The sequence below is a fragment of the Ascaphus truei genome, chromosome 4 (genome assembly GCF_040206685.1).
Source record: "Ascaphus truei isolate aAscTru1 chromosome 4, aAscTru1.hap1, whole genome shotgun sequence".
Lineage (NCBI taxonomy): Eukaryota > Metazoa > Chordata > Amphibia > Anura > Ascaphidae > Ascaphus > Ascaphus truei.
This window is the reverse complement of record NC_134486.1, coordinates 201,437,964-201,463,414: the sequence shown is the minus strand read 5'-3', so window position 1 is coordinate 201,463,414 and position 25,451 is coordinate 201,437,964. Positions and strand designations below refer to the sequence as shown.

The window sequence follows — 25,451 nt, the reverse complement described above, 5'->3', positions numbered from 1 at the left end:
TTACAATAAAAATAATTATATGGCTGAAATATTGTGAGAAAAAAACATTAATGATATTAACCCACACAATGTTTGACCATAAAACACCCTTGCCACTGGATGCTAATGATAGGTGAAACAATATACCAATTGTATATGATCTAAGTATATATTCCACATACATACATACATACACACACACAAACATTTTGGGTGTCTATAATTGTATATACAGCACTGTGTACTTTCAGTGCTATATAGAAAATAAATATTATTATATAACACAGAGGGGGTGTCCCACTTCTAAGTACTTTGCTGTTTTTTTTTTACTTGCGCTCCATCAACTAGAGCATAATGTGCAAAAGTTAAATACTTGCATCTGTATTCATTCAGTGACTAATTCAGATCTTTTTGTCTTCGTCCAAATTTTAGAGAAGATGACTACGCCAAACCAGACGCCTCACAAAGACAGCAGCAAAACCACAGAGAATGTGGATGATCATAGCTACAAACAGGAGAAGAAGAACAGAGCCGCGCTCAGGACGACTGAGCGAGATCACAAGAAAAACGTGCAATGTTCATTCATGCTGGACTCTGTCGGGTCCTTGCCAAAAAAATCAATCCCTGATGTTGATCTTAATAAACCTTACCTCAGCCTTGGCTGCAGCAACACCAAGCTCCCGGTGTCTGTGCCTGTTCCAATAGCTAGGACCACACGGCAAACCTCTAGGACTGACTGCCCGGCTGACCGGTTGAAGTTCTTTGAGACATTGCGGCTTTTGCTGAAGCTTACTTCTGTCTCCAAGAAAAAGGAGAGGGAACAGAGGGGCCAGGAAAATACCTCTTCCATGTGGTTTAATCGTTCCAATGAACTTATCTGGCTGGAGCTACAAGCTTGGCACGCAGGTCGCAGTATCAATGACCAAGACTTGTACCTGTATACAGCCCGCCAGGCCATCCCAGACATCATTAATGAGATCCTAACATTTAAAGTTAATTATGGGAGGTTGTCCTCTGTCAGCAATGGGGGCAACCTCAATGGGACGTTGCCAGAAGGGCAGTACATGGTCACTCACGGAGCCGATGTTGTGGGTCACTCAAGCTATCACGACCATATTCAGAGGCAGCGGATCTCGTTTGAACAGGTTAAGCAGATAATGGAGCTGCTGGAATATGTAGAGGCACTTTACCCATCTCTGCAGGCTCTCCAGAAGGATTATGACAAATATGCGGCAAAGGACTTTCAGGCACGAGTGCAGGCACTCTGTCTGTGGCTCAACATAACCAAGGACTTGAATCACAAGCTGAGGATTATGGGAACAGTTCTAGGTATCAAAAGCCTGTCCGACATTGGCTGGCCAGTGTTTGAAATCCCTTCGCCACGGCCGTCGAATGGTCCAGAGGATGAAGAGGATGACGACGACGATATGGAACAGGGGGGAGTTGCGAATGAGGGAGCCTTTGGGACTTGCACAGATGAGAGCGAAGGCGAGGAACAAATCTCTGCAGGCAGTATGTTGGAGTTCACGAAGGATCTGGAGAACAACCTCAACAGAAAGTTAAAGGTTTGCTTCACGAGAGTGGACAGCTATCCACAGAAATTGGACAGATTGGTGTCTGAGGATGACTCCTTCTGCTGGGGGAATCCTGAGTGCAGCCATGACACCGGCTGCAGTAGGCACTGCTTAACCTCCATCTACAGGCCCTTTGTGGACAAAGCATTAAAGCAGATGGGCCTGCGGAAGCTGATTTTGAGACTGCATAAGCTAATGCACGGTTCACTTCAGAGGGCACGCACAGCCTTGATAATGACCGATCACAAACCAGATGTAAGTGCTGAATTAATTTCATTATGTACGTACTTTGTGGCTTTATTCATTGAGAGATCATAGAAAGCAGTACAGTTATTTAATTTTTTTAGGTTTTCTCTTACAACAGCCATAGGTGTTTAATTTTTTTAAATAAAAAAAATGTATTACAGGATTGAAGCTGGGGGTGTTAATTTCAGCTCCAGGGACCCCCTGCTTCCAGAGGTACTTACCTCCATAGGGGGAGACGGTCTTTCTTTAAAGCTTAAATTTTTCTTGCATGTTCAATGGTTGCGTTTCCACCCTGCACATACTCCCAATCATGGGTTTGTCCAGGTCCATACAGACAGCCACATTAAAAGTTGAAAATATCCAGGGAACGAAAAATGATAAGTTGATCTAACTTACATTAGAACTAAGCTATTAGAGTCACCCCACAAGAGGCACCCCTACAACTTACGTGACAGCAACATCAATGCCTCTGAGCTTTTTCTGCCTGGCGTGTAGGGAAAATATGAAACTGGGGTGCATCTAAAGGCTCATCTGCTGAAGAGTTTCAAATGTTTGCTCTCATACCGTGTGGCAACTTCCTGTCTTCAAATGACAGGCCGCACAAGCTTTCCATTTTGCTTCTTTCCATGTGCAGTTCTGAAGCACGGCTGAGAAGCTTAACGTGTCACCATTTGGGAGGGAGGAAGGGGCTGCTTGGCTTAAAGAGTAGATTGCATTCGGCAGAAGAGTACAGGTAAACCCCGTTATAACGCGCCTCATTATACCGCGATTCGGTTATAACGCGGTTTTCCCGTGGCTCCCGTTTAAAAAAAAAAAAATTTTAATTTTTTTTTTGCACACTGCACACCCTGCACACCCTGCACACCCTGCACACACTCACTGCACACACACTGCTCATTGCTCACACTACACACACTGCACACACACTGCTCATTGCTCACACTGCACACACACACTGCACACACACACTGCACACACACACTGCACACACACTGCTCATTGCTCACACTGACACACTGCTCATTGCTCACACTGCACACACTGCACACTGCACACACACTGCTCATTGCTCACACTGCACACACTGCACACACACTGCTCACACTGACACACACTGCACACTGCACACACACAGGTTGTAAACATAGTGGAGCCTGAACTACAAGTACCTAGAGACCCCGCGGGGAAAGGACCATAATACGCCGGTCTGTTGCTGGCCCCAGTTTATTTGTCCCTAATTGGAGCCTGCAATTACTTACAACCCCAGGATCCGACTCCACACAGAGGGGTTGACCAGGTAGGGGACCAGCAGCACAGGGAAAGGAGATGGTAAGGGTACACACTGACACACACTTACGCACACTCACACACTTACACACACTCAGAGACACTTACACACACTCACAGACACTTACACACACCAGCACCCGCTCCCCCCCCCTCCTCCTGCGCAGGCAGCGGGGACAACGGTGGGGAGAAGGTGAAGCCGGGACCGGAGGGGCATCCCCCCTCCCATCTCCTGTCACGCGGTGACAGGGGGAAGCCGGGACCGGAGGGGCATCCCCCCTCCCATCTCCTGTCACGCGGTGACAGGGGGAAGCCGGGACCGGAGGGGCATCCCCCCTCCCATCTCCTGTCACGCGGTGACAGGGGGAAGCCGGGACCGGAGGGGCATCCCCCCTCCCATCTCCTGTCACGCGGTGACAGGGGGAAGCCGGGACCGGAGGGGCATCCCCCCTCCCATCTCCTTCACCGCGGGCTGTCACGCGGTGACAGGGGGTAGCGGGGACCGGAGGGACATCCCCCCTCCCATCTCCTTCACCGCGGCCTGTCACGCGGTGACAGGGGGTAGCGGGGACCGGAGGGACATCCCCGCTCCCATCTCCTTCACCGCGGGCTGTCACGCGGTGACAGGGGGATGCGGGGACCGGAGGGACATCCCCGCTCCCATCTCCTTCACCGCGGGCTGTCACGCGGTGACAGGGGGAAGCGGGGACCGGAGGGACATCCCCGCTCCCATCTCCTTCACCGCGGGGTGAATATGCGCTAAAGCGGCAGCCATATTTTTTCCCGCGACCCCGTTACTAACGCGGTGGTCTCGGGGTGGACCCCGAGGACCGCGTTATAACGGGGTTTACCTGTATGTGTAAATTCATCTCTGATCTCTGAATGTATGAGCCAATAGTATAAAAACAGACACTACATTCTAAAGTGATAGAAATGAAAAAATGTAGCATGCAAAAAAGTTTTTGGTGTATGTTGAGCTATGTTTTGCAAACATGTTTTTGGCTCTTTAAAACATTATTGGGAGCTGTGATCCTCTTCTAAACTTAAGTCCAAGTGTACAGCGCTTTTACCATGTGGCAATTTTTCAATAGGCTCCTGAATGCTGCATTTTTGTGGAAATACTGTAACACTGAGACAAAGCTGGAGGAAGAACTTTCTGTACTCTGACCATTATAAAGGAACGGGATAGTCCTTCATTAAGGGATAAAGCAATATTCTGTTGTTATTAAAGCAGAAACCCTCGGGACTATTTTGACTAAGTTGAAAGTAACATCTGTCTTAACCTTGTATTCTGCTGTTTCTCGGGATGTGTTTTCATTGCTCCCATTTTGTTTTCTTCGAATAGCGGTACGTTTTCAGTTTGAAGAGGTGAGAGGGTTATTTACCAAAGTATCGTGGCTTCAAAACGGAGGCAAAAAAACAACTTAATCCCATGGAAAGCAATTGGAGATGTTTCTTTAATAAATCTGGTGTAAATTCTAAATTGTAAAAGGGAAACACAAATTGGTTGTGCCCCTAAAAGAATTCACTAAACTGCACACCACAGATGTAAAATGTAACTTTTAATAAATTGACTTAAAACATATATTACCAGAGAGAAGTGTAACGTGAGTTAAAAATAAATTAAATCGAATATTAAATATATATCTCGTGCATCTATGTCATCTAGTGTGTATAATAGTAATAACCCAGTTAATCAACTATTAATGGTGGGGTTGAAGGCATAGGATGCAATAGGTCAGGGTGTTTGCCCCTCTGTATCAGCTGTTAGATCAGATGGTAACTATATGATAGTCAGCGAGACCAATAAGGTAATAGAAAGAAATATAGTGATATCCAGGCCTCCTAAAATGACCATATAATTAAATTATTCCGTTATTGGATCTGTCACTTGAGGTGCATAACCTGTGAATACAGGAACTAGCACTCACAGCCCCAGTGTTGATGAAACTAGACTGAATTCGCCAAGTTCTGTGATCTAAACATACTGAGACAGGAACCTAACAAAACTACATTAAAATCAGCTCCAAGTAGGAGACTGACAACATTGCACGTCCAACGCGCGTTTCCCTCCAGCAAATTTGTCCCTGGAGAAGCTCCTTTGCTGGAGGGAAACGCGCGTTGGACGTGCAATGTTGTCAGTCTCCTACTTGGAGCTGATTTTAATGTAGTTTTGTTAGGTTCCTGTCTCAGTATGTTTAGATCACAGAACTTGGCGAATTCAGTCTAGTTTCATCAACACTGGGGCTGTGAGTGCTAGTTCCTGTATTCACAGGTTATGCACTCCAAGTGACAGATCCAATAACGGAATAATTTAATTATATGGTCATTTTAGGAGGTCTGGATATCACTATATTTCTTTCTATTACCTTATTGGTCTCGCTGACTAAAATATAGTTACCATCTGATCTAACAGCTGATACAGAGGGGCAAACACCCTGACCTATTGCATCCTATGCCTGCAACCCCACCATTAATAGTTGATTAACTGGGTTATTACTATTATACACACTAGATTACATAAATGCACGAGATATATATTTAATATTCAATTTAATTTATTTTTAACTCACGTTACACTTCTCTCTGGTAATATATGTTTTAAGTCAATTTATTAAAAGTTAAATTTTACATCTGTTGTGTGTAGTTTAGTGAATTCTTTTAGGGGCACAACCAATTTGTGTTTCCCTTCCCCCCCCTTTTCTAAATCAGTTAAAACCCAAAACTTTCTAGAAGATGCCTCTCTCTCTCTCTCTCTCTCTCTCTCTCTCTCTCTCTCTCTCTCTCTCTCTCTCTCTCTCTCTCTCTCTCTCTCTCTCTCTCTCTTTCTCTTTCTCTTTCTCTTTCTCTCTCTCTCTCTCTCTCTCTCTCTCTCTCTCTCTCTCTCTCTCTCTCTCTCTCTCATCGTCGCATAGGTAAAAGTCATTAACTACATTCTTTGAGTACTGAGGAAAAGGCGATTAAATAATATTTTTGACAGGAAAAATTCTGTGTTTTAAAAAGGAAGGTATTTTGATATGGCATGTTCTAATCGCATGATTGGTGTGTGTGTGTGTGTCTTTTTAAATACAGAATTTTTCCTGTCAAATATTATTTTATCGCCTTTTCCTCAGTACTCAAAGAATGTAGTTAATGACTTTTACCTCTGCAACGACGATATGTTAAAAAGAGAGAAATCAGATTGCACCTTCTAGCAAGTTTTTGGGTTTAACTGAGTTACAAAAAAAAAAAAAAAAATATTAAGTCATTGTCATGTCTCAATAGGGGTTGTGTGTGTGTGTGTGTGTGTGTGTGTGTGTGTGTGTGTGTGTGTGTGTATGTATATAGCAAATGGAAAGAGTACTCTATGCTCATTTGCATGTCTTAGACAGGTCTGCAATCCCGCCTTTAACCATTATCACCCAGCACACAGCACTTTCACTGCAGCAAGGGATTCTGGGAAATGACATTCAAATGAGCACACAGTGCCACCTTTTGCTTCAAAACCATAGACATGGTTCCCTATAGGCTTAAGCTTGCTGCATGGTCACAGCTTTGAGCGCAGCCAGGGCTAATATGCATAGCCAGGCTGTGCTCAAAGCTGTGACCATGCAGCAAGCTTAAGCCTATAGGGAACCATGTTTATGGTTTTGAAGCAAAAGGTGGCACTGTGTGCTCATTTGCATGTCATTTCCCAGAATCCCTTGCTGCTGTGGAAGTGCTGTGTGCTGTGTGATAATGGTTGCAGACCTGTCTAAGACATACAAATGAGCATACAGTAATATTTCCATTTGCTATATGCTTTGCTGTTGAGGGTTTTTGTCAATTTTTTTACCCACCATAACGTGTGTGTGTGTGTGTGTGTGTGTGTGTGTGTGTGTGTGTGTGTGTGTGTGTATATATATATATAATTATTATTTTTTAAAGTACTTTATGTCTACAGGCGTTTTATTTAAGTTATATATATTTTTATATATTTTTTATATATATATATATATATATATATATATATATATATATATATATATATATATATATATATAAAAAAAAATCAAAGTACATTACAGTATGTCTACAGGCGTTTTATTTAAATGAGAATAAATAATGTAATTTACAGATTTGACATTTAGCTGCAAACATCTTCCCATCTCTGTTAAAGAACACAATGTACAAAGTAAATAATTACACACACATACAGGTAATTAAATAACCGAGACACGCACACACATATATCAGGGTTTCTGTCCTCCAACAGATCTTTTTAAAGATATGCATTGAAAGAACAATGTTGGCACTTTATGTAGTACGTGCTTGTATTTTACCTTCTTTTTCTTGAATTTACAGTTCCACCAGGGCCCTTATACTTTTTACCTTCAGTTTTTCTTTGACTTGTTCTTTGTGTTACAAGTGAATTGCACAGACACACACAGACACATATATATGCCCCTTCCTCGGATTCCTCTAAAACAGAAGTTCCCAACTCCAGTCCCTAAGGACCCCTAACAGTGGCAGGATTTAAGGATACCCCTGCTTTAGCACAGGTGGTTCAGTCCAAATTATTGTTCCAACTGTGCTAATGTTAGGATACACGTAAAACCTACACGGTTAGTGGTCCTACTGGACTGGTATTGGGAACCACTGCAAAATTGCATGGACTTTCTACATGAGTTGTACAGTGATATACATGGTCTCTGTGTATTAAGCTCGCACATGAGCTGTTTTTATAGTAAATTGATATGACGTTGAAATAGTCATTTAGTTTATATTCATAAATGAAATTACTGTTTGACTCATGGAGATAAAAATCCAAGAGTAGTGGTTATGTGAAGCAGTGGGAGAAAGTAGCGTAGAGAAATCCTGTGTGACATGTATGGGGGATGTATAATTTTCTGCTAATTTTCCTATTGTCATTTTTTCCCCACTTCTTCCGTTAACATCTGTGGGAGAAGGGATCAAAGGTCATGTGGTCACTGTAATCACATGGCCCTTAAGTCAACACATCTGTCACATCTGTCACACGGGTCATGGGACATGTTGGCACTTGATGGGTTAAAAGTATATTTTTTGCTTAAATGGACCAAAACCTTTAGTAGCGTGTTTACATGACAAAAACTGCGGTTTATTCTGACTTTGAGTCCAGCAGACCGCACAATAGGGTCTCATCAGAAGAAAAGTGTCTTCTCTAAATCTTCTCGAATAAAGTTCTTTGACGTTTGATGTCACCGAGTGAGCGAGAATTAGCATCCATATGGTTTTGGCCTTAAGTCACAACAATATATATAAAAGACTTCTCATCGCCTCTGTATTTTTTGTCTCCACCTGGTACAGTTTTTAGAATTCCCTGACCTCATGTTGTGTTCGGATTACCTGCCTGACCTGTTGAAGCAATTATCCAGTTCAGTGCACAGCTCAGAGCCCACTTGCAATCCTGTGTCTTGGGATGAGCTGAGGTCCATGGACTTACCATCCTTTGAGCCTGCGTTCTTGGTCCTCTGCCGGGTCCTTCTGAATGTTATCCACGAGTGTCTCAAATTGAGATTGGAACAGAGGCCGGCTGGGGAACCATCACTCCTGAGTATTAAGCAGGTTTGTGTTTAATGCTTTTATGTGGATATAATTTGTATAGTAAGGGGCATTTGTGACCTTTTGTTAACCACATAACAGGGACACTTTTGGATTGCACCCTGTTCCTATCTACTAATGAAGTGAACTGGGAAGTCTTAAAAGTTATCATTTTATTTTGTTATTGGTTACATTTATATGGCCAACCATATTACTTCTAATAAAAGTATCAATTAAACCTGGTATTTATATATAAGACGCACTGTTTTTCTCAGCATCCTCTGCCTGGTTTAATTGTCTCTATTGTGAGTACTAATTCCATGTTGTCTTTCCAATGTAGCTAGTAAGGGAGTGTAAGGAAGTGCTGAAGGGAGGACTTCTGATGAAGCAATACTATCAGTTCATGCTGCGGGAGGTATTGGACGACTTGCAGAAGCTTCACTGCAACATTGATGCCTTTGAGGAAGACCTGCACAAAATGTTAATGGTAAGTGTAACATGAGAAAGGCAACTTGCAGAGGGAGGCAGAAACATTAGCTACAAATATACAGCCAACGTTAACACTCATTGTTACTCCTGTGCCGGCGGGAGCAACAGCCATTGTCTTCAATCAGCCATGCGTGAGAAATGTGCTGGGCTAACATACTATTTCACCCGCGGGAGCAATAACGTTGGCTACATCTGCAACACACCATATCACCGTATACCTCGGGATATCAGACTCTATCACTTGTAATTTGTGCACAGCATAATAACAATAGACCACCGCGTAAATAGACTGACGAATGTTACATCTGTTTGTTTAGTTGACGTTTAGTGCCACTAATAGTTGAAGGTAAAAAGTAGCTAAACAAATGTATGGAAACCTATTTACATTTAGATATAGATGTATATTAGCAAGCATAAGCGTATAGGGGACCATGTGTTATGGTTTTGAAGCAAAAGGTGTCACTGTGCTCATTTGCATGTAATTTCCCAGAATCACTTGCTGCAGTGGAAGCACTGTGTGCTGGGTGATAATGGTGAAAGGCAGGGTTGCAGACCTGTGTAAGACATGCAAATGAGCATACAGTAATCAGCGCTACTAATGGTATAAAATTATTAAACCTTCAACCCACCATAAAAGTGTAGGTGATTTACTCAATGTTACCTTTAAACCAATAGTGTTAAATAAGTCAATTACTATATAAACAACCAAAAAAAAGTGATATTAGGGAAAAAGTAGGATAAGGAAAAAACCTTAAAAATGAATATTTCGAGTCTGCTGCTGTATAATGTTGGATGGCTCAGCACCCCACAGACCTAGTATACAAAAAGAAGAAAACACAGCGCACAACTCGTAGTGTAATCTATTAAATATATTGTGATAGAAGTGAAGGTGGTTATAAATGCATGTACAAAAAGATATTTAGTTTAGGCAATACATGAATTTTGGTACGTTACCAACGGGATTTAGCATCCGTCCACATGTGAGACTTAGCGCTGCAGCTGGCAAACAATACGGATCACCGACGGACGAACCGGAGGGTAATAGTCCTAGTCGGCAGCGGAGGCTGTGTTCCAAATAGAGGACTTGATTTCTCTTTCCCCTTCGGAACTGAGGTTCAGTGAGACAGACAACATCTGGAGCCTTGATAAGCTACTTTTACTGCTGGTGGATCCTGAGTACTGGTGCAGTCTGGACGGATGCTGAATCCCGTTGGTAACGTGCCAAAATTTCCTGTATTGCCTAAGCTAAATATCTTTTTGAACGTGCATTTATACCCACCTTCACTTCTATCAGAATATATTTAATTGATTACACTACGAGTTGTGTGCTGTGTTATCTTCTTTTTGCTATATATATATCTATCAAAAACGTATAGACAATACCGTTCTATGGCTAACAAAATGCTTTTATCTGTGCGAGCTTTCGAGATTCACTGATCTCTTTTTCCAGCGGTGTTACAATGAATGAAGCAAAAAAAAGTTTTTTTTACTTTAAAACAGTGCATACTGGAATGTGATCTGTGATTGAAGCTTTTCCCTCCCCCCTGTGCAGTATGTGTTTTATGACGAGGTGTGTGTGTGTGTGTGTGTGTGTGTATGTGTATGTGTATGTGTATGTGTATGGAAATATACATTTTTAAGGTGCCCACAGAGTATAAAGCACTTTACAAAAGGTGTGTGTGTGTGGAGTGGACATGTATATAGTGATGTGAGTAGGTGTGGAAATGTAAGAGGGTGTTGCATTACTATTAGTGTGTGTCTAGATACTATGTGGTCCCTATTGGTCTATAGGGATGGAATTACATAGTATATTTGTATGTGCAGGAGACAGCTGTGTGTGCATTCTTATTGCGCAGTATGTATAGACATGGCCTTTAGCACTCAAGGGAAGACAGTTCACTTGTGTCAGTAATGACTCATGAAACTTCGGTCTCGGTTTAGGCCACCGCTAAGTGTCCCGAACAGTTGCATAAATTTGCATTCTCTTTCGGTGTTCTAAGATTACCTTTGAGTATAGCCACCTTCAGATCGTTCATCTTATGGCCAGTCAGAGAAATGTTCGCCGACAGGACTGTCTCGTTTCGCGTGTGATGCTGTGGCGATGCATATTCATTCTCTTGTTTAGCCCCTGCCCCGTCTCACCTATGTGTAGTAGCAGCTCCCCCCTGGGCATTTCATGCACATGAGGTACACAACATTGCTGGAGGAACAGGTCAACCTTCCTCTGATTTTGTGCTACAGATTCCTGTGTGGCATGTGTATTGTGTCTGCTATGTGGAACACTGCGCAGGTTTTGCATCTTGCGTCCTGGCAAATATATAGATATATCTATCTATATCTATCTATCTATCAAGAGAGAGAGCATCTGGCACTCCAAGCAAACAACACAATTCAGCTGGAGCAGCTACAGAGACCCCCTGCTTCAATCCTATAACTAAAAAAATAAAACAACCATAACCTGCAACCTGTAGTGCGCCTTTAAAACTCTGTGAACTCATTTAAATTAATTAGAAATAGACATCAATGTTATATTGACAATTCTCACGCTAACTGTCTCTTGCTCCTATTTTTGGCCAACTCAACATTGGGGTCTAATTTTTACGAATGGCAAACCATCCATTTTGTTTCAACGCAATGAGTTTGTGCTACAACTCCACTGTTGTTAACCAACTCTAAATTGGTCCCACAATGTACCTTTAGCACTGCCTAGTTAACCTGGCGATGCTATGGTAATTTAACCCTTCTATTGCCAGAGGAGCCTGTACTGCATAGCCATGTTTTGCATCTCCTCCTGGTAGCAAAAATAGTTTAAACTATAGATCATATTTTCCATTGTTGTGGTTATAACTGGTATATTTTTCTTAAGGCCGCTTTAAAAAAAAAAACCAGGTTATTACTGATGCATCATTTGTAGTTAAAATGTGAGTGCTTTCCTACCACTGAACTCAGATGTGAACAATTACTAAACTAGGAACATTGTTTTTTTTGTTAAGTCAGAATGGCAAATGTAATTTGTGCTAGTGAGTTATTTCTCCCCTCGCTATTTTTGATGTTATCTCTGAGAAGCTAAATATACTGTACCACAGATTTCCACAACAACATCTAAAGCACAGTGTGTTCTGTCACAGAGTTAGGGCAAAAAAAAGTCTCTTAAGGTATGAGATGCACATTGGACCAGCTCCAGGGTTAGCCTAGTACGATGCCCTTAAATAACCTCCATTTTTCTCTTGTGGTAATTTACCTCAGAAATAAATCTGACTCCTAGCTAGGAAAATCTAAAGTTAACTAGCAAAGGTTTGGCAGCAAGCTGATATCACATCATCCATGAGCTCTGTCGACCTTATAATGCAGAATGTGTGCGGTTGTATGCCTCTTTGTTTGAGTTACTTAAAGAAAAAAAATGCCCTTAAATCAAATTAAAAGAAGTATTGCAGTTATACATACATTTTATACCAATCCAAAATGTTGTGTTTCATCACTGGTGTCATGGACATTTTGTATTTCTTTCTTTCTTTTTTTTCCCCCTCTACATTGTGGCCCATATTTATCAACCAGTTTTCTGCGATAAGACAACTTAAAGCTCATTGATTTAAATAGGCTGTAAGGTGTCCTATGGCAAAACACTGCTTAGTAAAAGTGGCCCGTATGTGTTTAGTTGATAAGCAGGGACATAAAATACAACCGTTTCTTGAGGGGTAAAATGAGAAGTCTGAGGCTGCAACAAGCACACGCGCTAAAAGTGATTATCCTGTTGATAAAGTGTTTTCTATTTCATGCAGATCAGTATTATTAATATTGGCATTTACTTGTAATGCTCCAACATATTCCGCAGCGCGCAAGTTAATAGCCGCGTTAGCACACCAAGCCTTGACGTGTTTGGATGCTACAAAAAGGGCAGGTTGGCTACATCCCATTATAAATCTTAAATACGGTAAAAGGCAGGCGGGGAGGTGATTTTTTATTAACATTGATGTTTAGAGGTTTCAGTCCCAGTTAAAGGTGCTATGGCCGGCACCCTAGATTTGTTAGAGCCGCGTGCGCCGGCGTTCACACCATGGCCGTGGCCTTAGAGGTCTCTGAATGAGAGGAAGTTTTTGTCACCCAAGTGTTTTCTGTACCCTCACCCCACCCTGCCATTATCAGAGACGATAAGGAGATGGTTAGAGAGAGGGGCTGTGATACTGCAAAGTCTTGCTGTACATAAAGGGGAATCAGCCATAGGAAATCAAACCCCCTCCCAAGTGTCTGATCACAATTTGTTTTTTTTAGGATTAAAAAATATTTATAGGCATCAATCACCCAGATATAACTCGTTAAACCTGTCACAAGGGGCTAAAGGTAACATCCTTCTTCATCTTCCCACCCTCGTGTTGTTTCCAATGAGTTCATTTGCATTTAAAAACAAAAAATAATAAAAAATGGTATGTTCCGTTTGCATAAAGTACTTCTTGGTTGCAGTGGGTCAAAGATAAAATATCATCCTCCTTTTGGTTTTCTATCCTCCCTTGCAGCTACACTGCCACTCCCTTACTATATGGATAGCTCCTCTGATGCTGTCAATCAACAGAGATTTGACAGGATGGAGAATGAGGGCGGATAAAAGCAGGGATATTGAGGGCTGACCCCAGTTTTTAATTTTTTTCATGAAGACGCTGTAAGCTGCTGTTTTTAATAACTGTGACACCCTGGGGGTCCATTCATATCTGAGCGAGTTCGTTTTTAACATTTTATTTAGGCATTCTCTTCCACTGTTTTGTCGTACCATTTTGCTGAAGATTGTGACACATAATAGGATATGGCACATACAGTATATAAATGTGTTTATAGCAACGTGGGGGGGTGGGGGATTTTTGGGGGACAGACCAGTCGGGTAAAACCAGAGTAGTGGATTTGGTGCAGCTATCCAAGTACTGATCATATAAATAAGATAAAGATAGGTACACCAAAAAGGTATTTAAAACAGTGTATTTTATTGACTCAACATTTCAGTCAACATTTCAGCTATCACAAGACTCCAGAAGTTAGTCAAAACGTTGAGTCCATCAAAGACACTTTAAATTTTTTTTTTTTTTTATACCTTTTTGATGTGCCTATCTTTGTGTGTGTGTGTGTGTGTGTATATCCGCATGAGAAAGATCCCTCTGTGGGATCGAAACATCGTTTTTTTGTGATGTTCATATTCTATACAGTTCTTTTGAATACTTGCCCACTGAGTGCAGTCTCTGCTTTATCGTTCTTCTGGGTGGTAACTTATATTTTACATTATTATATGGGGTGTGTGTGTGTGTGTACTGTTTGTGTGTACTGTTTGTGTGTACTGTTTGTGTGTGTGTGTGTGTATGTACTGTTTGTGTGTATGTATGTATGTGAGAGAGAGAGATATGTTTGTGTGTATAAATATCTATATATATATATATATATATATATATATATATATATATATATATATCTATATCATAAAGATATATATGTTTGTGTGTGTAGAGGTATCAGTGCCGTGTTAGCCGAGCTTTAATAATCAAAAATGAATAGACGATACAGTTCTGTGGCTAACGAAATGCTTTTATTTGTGCGAGCTTTCGAGATCTCTGATCTCTTCTTCCGGCGATGGTGTGTGTGTGTGTATGTATATGTGTGTGTATGTATGTATGTATGTATGTATGTATGTATGTATATATATATATATATATATATATATATATATATATATTTTGTGTGTGTGTGTGTGTATATATATATATATATATATATATATATATAAGAAAAAAGAGAGAGAGCGCACGCCCCATAGCATAATACAGTACATTTATTGGGAAAGGGGAGGGGGGGGTTGTTAGAAATTCCACTCACAAGGGAAGGTTAAAATCAAGTAGTGTGTGAAATATATCACCGCCAACTCTGATCACTCAGCCTCCAGACCCTGCAGTCCAACTCTCACTTGAAGCTGCTGGTAGATGTTCTCTGGTGCATGAGTAGAAAGGCTCCTTAAAATCAATGATGCAGTCTTTGCGTTTTAGGAAAATCTCCAATCTCTGCTGGCCGCAATGTGTATCAGCGCTCGATACGGCCCGTCATGCGCTTGCGTGATGACACAGTTCCGTTCCCTGACGCATTTCGTCACGTGCTGTGATTTTCTCAAAGGGTTGCTGGTGAATCCTGCCCTCACTAAGGATTTATAGCAGCCGGTTGCTAGGTAGCCGCTTTGGATCAAGTAAATGACAAAGGAACTAAGGCAACTGAGTTCCTTTGTCATTTACTTTAAGTTCCTTGTCATTTAAGTTCCTTTGTCATTTACTTGATCCAATGCAGCTGTGGCCAACAATATGTTGGCCGCACTACACGTCCATTGCACGTTCGCTTCCTAGAGCACAGGAGAAATGTGATAAAGGGGATTAACACACATAGTGTTCCCCGTCACTTTAAAACAGCACATAATCAAGATCCTGGATCCATGACAATTATGGGTCTAGAGTCCATTTCTCCTTGTGCTCTGGGGGGTGATCGTTTTAAAAATTTGTGCCGCCAGGAAACGTTCTGGATCCACCAGTTGGGCACCCTTGCCCCTGGTGGATTAAATGAATGTCTAGATGCAAGTACATTGGTATAGCTCTGATCCTCCTCTGCTCCCACCATTTAGGATCTTGGTTATATTGTTATACTCTGTACTCCTCTGCTCCTCTCCTTAAATAGATATAATACAATGTATGTCTTTATATCTTTATGTTCTCTCAGGAAAAAATGTTTATATTCATCAGGACAAAATGTTTATAAACATAAGGTCGCTTACTCCCATTTCCGTGTAAGGTTATACCATCTATATCACCTACATCCTATATTATTACTATCCATCTATATATATGAGGTATGACCTTCAGGAATTCTAAACAACCATTTGGTGTCTGACAAAATTCACAATTATTTTAGTTTTTTTATTTAGATTTATATATTTTTTATTCATATTGCATATTCCTTTGTTGTATTTATGATTATGATCTGAATCTTGTTATTATTATGTATGTCAATCTATAGTGACTGAGTCGCATTATATTTTATTTTGTTTATTTTATTTATTGGTTTCAGCATTTTTTGCTGTTAGGACATTTACATTTATAATCATTTATTCCACTTTTTGGTCTGTTCTATATTAATATGTCCAATTCTATATTATCTTTCCCTATGGGATGTAATATATATGGGTTATTGCCTATTTAAATGTCCCCCTCATTAGATAGATACATATGTATTTTATTAACAATATTTAATTAATTAATTATTTATTTAATTTCATCTATTTTTGTAGCTTTATTAATAATTTTTTGTGTTTTTTTACTATCATGTGATGAATTATTTGACTTTAGGAATTTTTGTCCCTTGGTTATTCCTATTCTCCTCCCTTTATATATTCTAACCCAATATAGTTTCTGTTTATATTATGCCTTCACTTTGTGACAGCATGCTCGTTCATCTAAGACAATAGCCTGCTATGATAGGCTTATCCATTTGAACTCTGAACCTATTGAAGGACACGATCTAGCTACCTAGCAACCGGCTGCTATAAATCCTTAGTGAGGGCAGGATTCACCAGCAACCCTTTGAGAAAGTCACAGCTCGTGACGAAACGCGTCAGGGAACGGAACTGCGTCATCACGCAAGCGCATGACGGGCCGTATCGAGCGCTGATACACATTGCGGCCAGCAGAGATTGGAGATTTTCCTAAAACTCAAAGACTGCATCATTGATTTTAAGGAGCCTTTCTACTCATGCACCAGAGAACATCTACCAGCAGCTTCAAGTGAGAGTTGGACTGCAGGGTCTGGAGGCTGAGTGACCAGAGTTGGCGGTGATATATTTCACACACTGCTTGATTTTAACCTACCCATGTGAGTGGATTTTGTATCCCCCCCTCCCCTTTCTCAATAAATGTACTGTATTATGCTATGGGGTGTGCGCGCTCTCTCTTTTTTCTTTTCTAATAGGTATCATCTGGATGTGGTTCATCCTATTTGAGAGCTGCCGGAGATCCCCTCATACCAGGACTATTTTTTCCTATTTAAGGATTTTCACTCAAGGACTGGTTTTTATATCAATTTTTCTTTTTGCTTGTATTTTATGTTATCACATGTTTTTGGAGTGTTGTCTTAAATTGTTTTTCACGAAATAAGAGCACATAATATATGTTATATATATATATATATATATATATATATTTATTTTAAATTGTAGTATACACATTTATAATTTTTAGTGATTTTGCCTATTTAGAAATATTCATTTAAATTATCATTAATAATATATTTTTACACTATTTCAACACTTCTTATTTGGCGCTACTTCACTCCCTTTTCTTTTTCTTTTATATATATATATATATATATATATATATATATATATATATATATTTATTTATTTAAATAATTAATTTTTAGTTTTTGTAAATGTTTTTGCCTTTTTTATCATTTTGACCTGTTACGTGGAACAGACGGTTTAACTGCACTTTTTACCATCTGTTTCCCAGGTGTATTTTGACTACATGCGGAGCTGGATCCACATGCTGCAGCAGTTACCACAAGCCTCCCACAGCCTGAAAAACCTCTTAGAGGAAGAGTGGAATTTCACCAAAGAAATCACTCCTTACATACGAGGTGGTGAAGCTCAGGCCGGCAAGCTTTTCTGGTAAGAAAATGGCCTACAATGTATTTTTATGGGGGGGGGCAGTAATCTGACTTGTTCAACGCCAGTTCCTTCTGATCTAATCTAAATTAGATTGTTAGCTCTTGGGGCTAAAAAAAATACACGTCTTCTTAAAGGTTTGTAATGTCCTAGTGTTTCCGTGTCAGTGTCTTTTGTTTCGTTGTCATCTTGGCTCTTCGGAGCAAAACCGCATTAATCTGAGCTCCTTGGACCCCTTGCTTCCGGAGATACTTACCTCCGTAGGGGGTGCCGTTATCTGGCAAATTTAATGACCCTGGTCTCACGGGCTGCACAGGCTGACATCACGGATTCCTATTGGCCCGTGTGACGCGGGACATTTAAGCTGCAATTAGACTAAGGAACACAGTTTCTCTGACTGCAGGGGCACTGGCACCCTTATGGAGTTAAGTATCTCGGGAAGCTGGGGGTTCCCTAAGCTGAAATTAATGGGGGTTAGCTCCGGAGACCCTCTGCTTCAAACCTGTAACATTAAAGCAGCAATGCGGATTAAAGGTAAAAAAATTATATATATTAATCCACATTGCTGCTTTAACCTCCCAGACATTAAACTTTTAAGACGCTTACATCTCCTTAACAAAGCATCGGACTTTAAAATAAAAAAAATGCGTTGGAAAGGGCAAGAAGAGAGTAAAAAGAAAAAGTTAATCAATGCTGATTATTGGTTGCTGTATTTCCTAGCTTGTGGAATAATGTAGTAATCGTGGTGCATCCTTACTGTATATGTATATATAAACTGTATATATAAACTGGTTTCAGTCCTACCTATCGGGAAGATCCCAACATGTGTCCATCTCAGGCTCTAACTCCAACCCCCTGGATATCACCGGTGGTGTCCCGCAAGGCTCTGTTTGGGGCCCCTACTCTTCTCAGTGTTCATTAATGATCTTCCCACAGGTTGTAAGGAAGCCTCAATACACATGTATGCAGATGACACAATCCTATATGCACACAACCATAGCCTCTCTGACCTTCAACACATACTTCAGTCTGACTTTTTGAGACTCGAAAACTGGATTTCCCAAAACAAACTGTTTTTAAACACTGACAAGACTGTAACAATGGTATTTGGGACCATGACTAAATTTGTAAAGCTTCCAGTGACTGAGCTCCTGATAAGAACCAACGCTAACACCACCCTAACACCAGTCACTAGTTTTAAATACCTGGGCTTATGGTTTGACTCCCACTTAACATTCGGGATGCACATTGATACCCTGACAACCAAGACCTATGCCAAACTAGGGGTACTTTACAGGAACAAATCCTTCCTAAGTCTCCTGGTCAGAAAGCGTATTGCACAGCAGATGCTAATGCCAATTATTGACTATGGAGACATAGTATATGGCTCGGCTCCTCAAACCCACCTTAGCAAACGTGACACCCTCTACAATTCAATTTGTCGTTTTGTTCTCCAATGCAACTACAACACACATCACTGCGAAATGCTCAAAGAACTAGATTGGTCATCACTAGAGTCTAGGCGCAGAGTTCACCTTTCCTGTCTCACCCTCAAATACTTTCTGGGCAAGCTACCCAGCTACCTGAACAAGCTCCTCACCCCTACCACATGCAGCACCTATCACCTGAGATCAGACTCCAAAAGACTATTCATGGTCCCAAGGCTCAACAAAGTATCCGGACGTTCCTCCTTCTCCTTCCGTTCACCCCAAAACTGGAACAACCTACCAGAGACTCTCATATCCACCACCAGCTTAAGATCTTTCAAACCTAAGGCTGTCTCACACTTTAATCTGGTCTGTAACTGTTTCATACGCTCATAATATATATTTTCTTTAACTGTGCACGCAATGTCTTGTATATAATGTATACCTTGTTCATTTATGTAACTGTACTTGTAACCATGTATTATTTGTTTTACTCTGTGCCCAGGACATACTTGAAAACGAGAGGTAACTCTCAATGTATTACTTCCTGGTAAAATATTTTATAAATAAATAAATGTATGCATTATTTAAAGGTTTTACACAACTTAAATTCTAAGATCTCATGTTGAAGCCATTCCTTTCTTACTAATAAAGCTACAGCAGGGAAAAAGTGAACAGGAGTTATGTATCTGCTTCCTACCTGCAAAACTGAGTCCAGAAAAGCTTTCCCTGCATGCTGTCTGTTTTCAATGTGTCCCCAATTCGTTTTGATGTTGCTGTGGGGTTTTGTTACAGACCGGATCCCCAGAATACGATCACAAACACACTATCACACTACCGTGGAGCCATTTATTATATACAAGACATGGGTGCACAAGGTTTTGTGGCAGAAAAAAACCTGCAAACCTGGAGAAAATCAAATTACACTAGATTTATCAAAGGATAATGTCCCATATGATGCATTGGGAAATTTTGTTTCAATACATAGTGCAGTTATTATTTTAATTTTTTTGCTCCAGTTGTGCAGTCTGTACATAACAAATAATTAATCAGATTCTGATATATAGTAGGATCATGGAACATGAAAATTCATGGGTGAACTTGATTCACGCTGAATTGATAAAATGGGCAGAAGTAAACATTGGGTCACTTTAGAATTTATTTACTTTTAGAATTAATTATTGAAGTGATAAAGTTTCAGTGCAAATTATTTCGTAGTGTGCTATCTATTTTATCTATCTTATCTATCTCCCTTGGTGCAATGTTATTAACCACATGTAAACACAGATAAATACACCTCTGAAACTGACGTGCAGCTGCAGAAAAACCTTTCACTCGGTCAGATGATACAGATTTCTGAAGAGAACAGGAGCGCTGCTCTCAATTCCCACATGGGAGAAAGAGAAATAATACAAAAAATAGTGCAAAGCGTTTAAATCCATGGGAAAATGGCTAATGAGCACGTGGTTTATGCACAAACTAATTCAAAGCCATTTTCCAGCATGAGGGAAGAAGTTGTTCTCAGAAGTAAGGTGATGTTTCAGAAGATTTTCACATGAGAACGATAAAATGGCGACATAGTGTAATTAAGTCTAGAGCAGTAAAAATCAGCACTCACAAGCTGCACCCGGGTTACAAGCATGTGGAGCTCGCAGACTCCAGCAGCAAGAACATTCCAATCTCCCCTCAACCGCATCGAATGGTGTATCCACAACGGTCGTTCTGGTTTTACGCAGGGGGAGGGGGGGTGCAGGTGCTTGTACTGGACAGCCTCTTCGGGGGCCCGTTCAAACGGTCGTAGATCGCCCAAAACAATCTCCTGGCTTCTGAAAACAACTTCTTCGTGACACCAATACCATTGCGTTCATTTACCCAAATGCTTGAAAATGGCTTTGAATTTGTGCGTGTCCATAAAGGACGTACTCAGTGGCCATTTTCCAGTTGATTTGAAGCGGTTGCATTATTTTTTGCATTATTTCTCTTTCTCCCAACTGTGAATTGAGAGCGGCGCTCCTGCCCTCTGCAGAAATGTGCACCCTCCTAACACATATCATGCAGTTGTTAGAACCTTGAACTGCACTGTCGCCTCCTTAATAAATGCTAAATCACTTGCAGCCCATGCAACAGCACTCAGAGCAGTTTGCAAGTTCTCAATAGGCCCCAAACATGCTTTTCTTGGCATGTCTTCTTACAGCAATATAAAGACCGTAAAACAAAGCAGATGCTGTGTACCACAGCAGTACAACACCCTTGTTGAAATTTCACGCAGCCACAGACAGCAGAAGGTATCTTTAAAATGCATATTTTTTTTTAATACATATATTTAAATGTAAACCTTTCCAAGTATTTAACTATATAAAATAAGTCCTTCTGGCAGTGCATGATGCGGCTGCCGTTGTGCATTTTACACCCCGAGAGCACAGCACAGCTCTGGAATGGTTTCGGCTTTCTTCATTCAGTTAACATTCTGTATCAGCCTCTAAATTACCCTTAATTAAAGCAGCATGTATTGTTTTCTTTTAATGGGTGGACCTCAAGTGAGTCAAATGTTTACACTTAATCATTAAATCGCAGCTTTCGGGCAGCCACTGCAAATTAATTCAGTCAACGCTAACATTAACTGTAACAATTACAGTGTATGAACACATTGTTATTTTTAAAGAGACAATCCAAGCAGCACTTGGAAAAAAAAATCAAACAAACAAAAATGTTTTAATATATGCATCCTTTGATTACCTTGATTGAAAACTAATTACCTAAGCTGCCGAACAATTAGTTCTTCCGTGATCGATAAGCAAAGATCCTGCTGGCTAGGGTTCACTAAATGGCCGCTTTCCTGTTTCAAACAATCCTTCAGTTAATGTACAGTAACGCAACAACTACAATGTATCTTGATATTACTAAGGTAACATTATCTATTGTTTTGCAGCTCAAACTGCTGGGAATATTGGCAACCAGTTATCACAAACCGGAAAGTGTTGCAAATATCTTTCACTGCTGGGGAGGCGTGCTAAACCTGCTATAGACCTCGGATATAGTGGGAGCGCATGACGTCATGGCCGCCTGTCGGCCAAGCAATCTGTGGCCTGTGATCCACTGCAACGGGGAAGCGTGGCTGGGACGTAACGTGAGCGGTTCGCCCCTTATTGGCTGAACCGCCCACGTGACCCGGCCGTTGCCCGACAAAACCCTCCCAAAACTTTTCGCAAAAAAATCTGCCGTGCTGTCGCTCTTCATCGCAGTCACGCGTTCTTTGGCCTGCCTCATTGAGGACATGGTCGTAGTAATCGAAGGCTGCTCAGTACATTAAAACTCATTCAAAATAACATTAAGCGTTGAATAAAAAAAAAATATGAAATATCTTATACTACAGAACTGATTAAAAAAAAAAAAAAACATGTAGGATATTGCATTAATTGCTTCTTGAATTTCTCGTATGTTCCCCCTCCAGCGATATAGCAGGAATGCTGCTTAAATCCACCGGGAAGTTCCTAGACTCCGGTCTACAGGAGAGTTGCGATGAATTCTGGGCCAGCACTGACGATAGCAGCGTCTCTGATGAAATTAGGTAATGTTGGCATAATGAGCATTTATTAGGGATTTTTCACTTCTGCAATGAGTTTTGTTTCCATGGCAATAATAACAATTGCTTGTTTTTGTGTAGTAATATCTGACTATTTGCAGATATGTTCATGCAGCCTCTTCTGCCGTGGAACTATTCTACATGGAAACCTCCAAAGGGAGAAATCATTACTTTTCCCTCATAGGTGTTGGTAAACTGGCATGTAATTTGCCTTGGATCACGACGAAGAACATACAGACCTCTCATTTTCAGGCAAATTTTTTTTCCGTCTGAGGGATATAAATAATTGCAGGTTTTTGCATATTTATGGTGTTTTTTTGTTTTTTTCCTCGTTTGTAAATACATTTTGGGAATGACATTTTTCTAATTTTCAATAAAAAAAAATGTTAAATCTTAAAAATATTTTTGCACAACGATTAGGAGAATAGATGGATTCTCCGGCATCATAGCACCCTGGCCATTAAGCGAGTTAGAAACCTATACAGATGTAGCAGGATTTAATGTCTGCGGTGACCTCAGCACCAAATGATTTAAGGCTGCAGGGAGATCCCGTTCAGAAGCATACACCCCCAACAGAGTGATCGCAGCAGACACTGTGCGTGGCACTTCTAACGTTTGCTTGTTCGTCCGCATATATTTTTTTTATTATTTTTTACAACTTTTTCTCTCCCCCGTTCCCCCTTTTTTTGTGGGGTATGAAACACATATTTGTATATGCCTGAGGCACGAAGAGATATAGTAAGGGGATTTGCACGAGTTCACCAGGTGCCTACATGGATCCTTCTCAGTTTCTCCAACACAGGCTACTGGAATTAGACAATGTAGCTTCTTTGTGCAGCCCTGACTTAAAAAGGTAGTGTGAGATTTGCTAAATAAAATTAGCTTGAGACCCCATACAGAATCAGGCCAGTAACACAGTGGTTTTTCTACCCTATTCTTGGGTAACCTGAGTCAAACCATATTCTGGAGATAACAAACCAATATACAATTCATATGTAAATGGATTTTTTGTGTGCGTTTTCTGGTTAAAATCTGAGAGTAAGTCATATCAGAGAATAGGCTTGGGAGCTGCTGCCTTAAAATGTTATCCCTTTCATAAATTAATACTGTATGTGATGATTTATATATGCTATATACTTATATTTTCCTGAGAAGTTCTATGGTGATATGATGAACTGTAGGCCCTCCTGCAATGCTAGTTCAAAACTCATTGGACTCCAATTAATGGGAAGTGGTAGATAGTGTGTTAACCCATTTGCAGAAAATTGCTATGAAGTATGTATACCAGTGTTTTTCAACAGGGTTCCCCAGGTATCCCTAAAGGGGTTCCTGCAATTTTCAGGTCATTTGAAAATTGTACCAAATACAGAAGAATTTACAATGTATCTGATCACAGATACTTTATTAGAGATGGTTGGGGTTTCTTACATCTGATCTCAGACGCACTATTAGAGAGGGTTGGGGTTCTGCAGAATATCACAATATTATTATAAGGTTCCTTAACCAGAAAAAGGTTAAGAAAAAGGATGTATAGATTACCATTGTACCAATTAGTTTATTGCAGCATTTATGAAAATGCAAGCTATACTGTACAACTGTATCCTTGTCCCTCCCACAGGAGATCCGTTATAGACACGAGCCGAGCATTGAAAGAGTTATTTCATGAAGCGAGGGAAAGGGCATCCAAAGCTCTTGGTTTTGCAAAAATGTTAAGAAAGGTAAATTTGCATTTTTTGGGGTTGGTTTTTTTTTTTTTTTTTTTTTGTACTTTTCTCCCACTAATTTTATTTTGTATTTGAAGGACTTGGAAATTGCAGCAGAGTTTACATTTTCAGCACCAGTGCGAGATCTGCTAACGTCCCTAAAAACCAAGAATTATGCAAAGGTATGTGAGATTTTCCTTCAGGCAAGTGTGGGGCCAGCAACCTATTCAAGGATAACTTATTTTTTAGCCTTGATTACTTGTACTTTGGTTCTACATTGGAAGCAGGCTGTAAACAAGGCTTTGGTTTCTCCGTCTTACAAGTTAGGTCAGTCCTTGTTAATAATTACGACAAATCAGTACATTTAGACGTGTGTGTGTGTATATATTTATATATATATATATATATATATATATATACAGTGCTTGACAAATCACCCAAAAATATACTCGCCGAACCAAAAAATATACTCGCCACCTAGTCCCGCCCCAACCCTGCCTTTAGTCCCGCCCCCAACCCCGCCTCTAATCCCGCCCCCAGTCCCGCATTTAAAAAAAAACATAAATGAAATAAATTGAATAAATTCCTAGTAAGAACATTCGTTTTTGACATAAGTTTATTTATTGTATTACATTATACTACAATTAGTCCTTGTTTTGTGTGTGTGTATGTGTGTGTATAAATGTCGAATCTAGAAAAAAAAGCCAGATGTGAATGACTAGTTTCCTGCACCCCTTAACTAGTGCCTGGATGCCCCCGCTTCACAATATTTAAAGCAGCAATCCCACCTGGGATCTTACCTGATCCGCAGTCCCTCAATGTCCAGGTTCCTCATTCCCGCAATGTTATACAATGTTATACCTGTCTTCTGGGTTACGGGGGAATCCGATTTCTTCTGTGTGAAGCTTGAGTAAGATCTGGAAGAAAGCAGTACAGGTTATTTCGGTGTAG

The 25,451-nt window shown here is 40.5% G+C and overlaps 1 protein-coding gene across 6 annotated transcripts in view; it reads left to right on the top strand.

The window, feature by feature from the left end:
• Positions 1-25,451, top strand: part of MAP3K4 (mitogen-activated protein kinase kinase kinase 4) — a 188,216-nt gene that overhangs the window by 101,311 nt on the left and 61,454 nt on the right. For all 6 annotated transcript variants that reach the window (XM_075596742.1, XM_075596747.1, XM_075596743.1 and 3 more), the window contains 7 exons: positions 412-1,808; positions 8,394-8,651; positions 8,968-9,114; positions 17,633-17,790; positions 22,666-22,782; positions 24,416-24,515; positions 24,599-24,682. In XM_075596742.1, the coding sequence (XP_075452857.1) occupies positions 412-1,808; positions 8,394-8,651; positions 8,968-9,114; positions 17,633-17,790; positions 22,666-22,782; positions 24,416-24,515; positions 24,599-24,682 (2,261 nt within the window). The remainder of the gene's footprint in view (positions 1-411; positions 1,809-8,393; positions 8,652-8,967; positions 9,115-17,632; positions 17,791-22,665; positions 22,783-24,415; positions 24,516-24,598; positions 24,683-25,451) is intronic.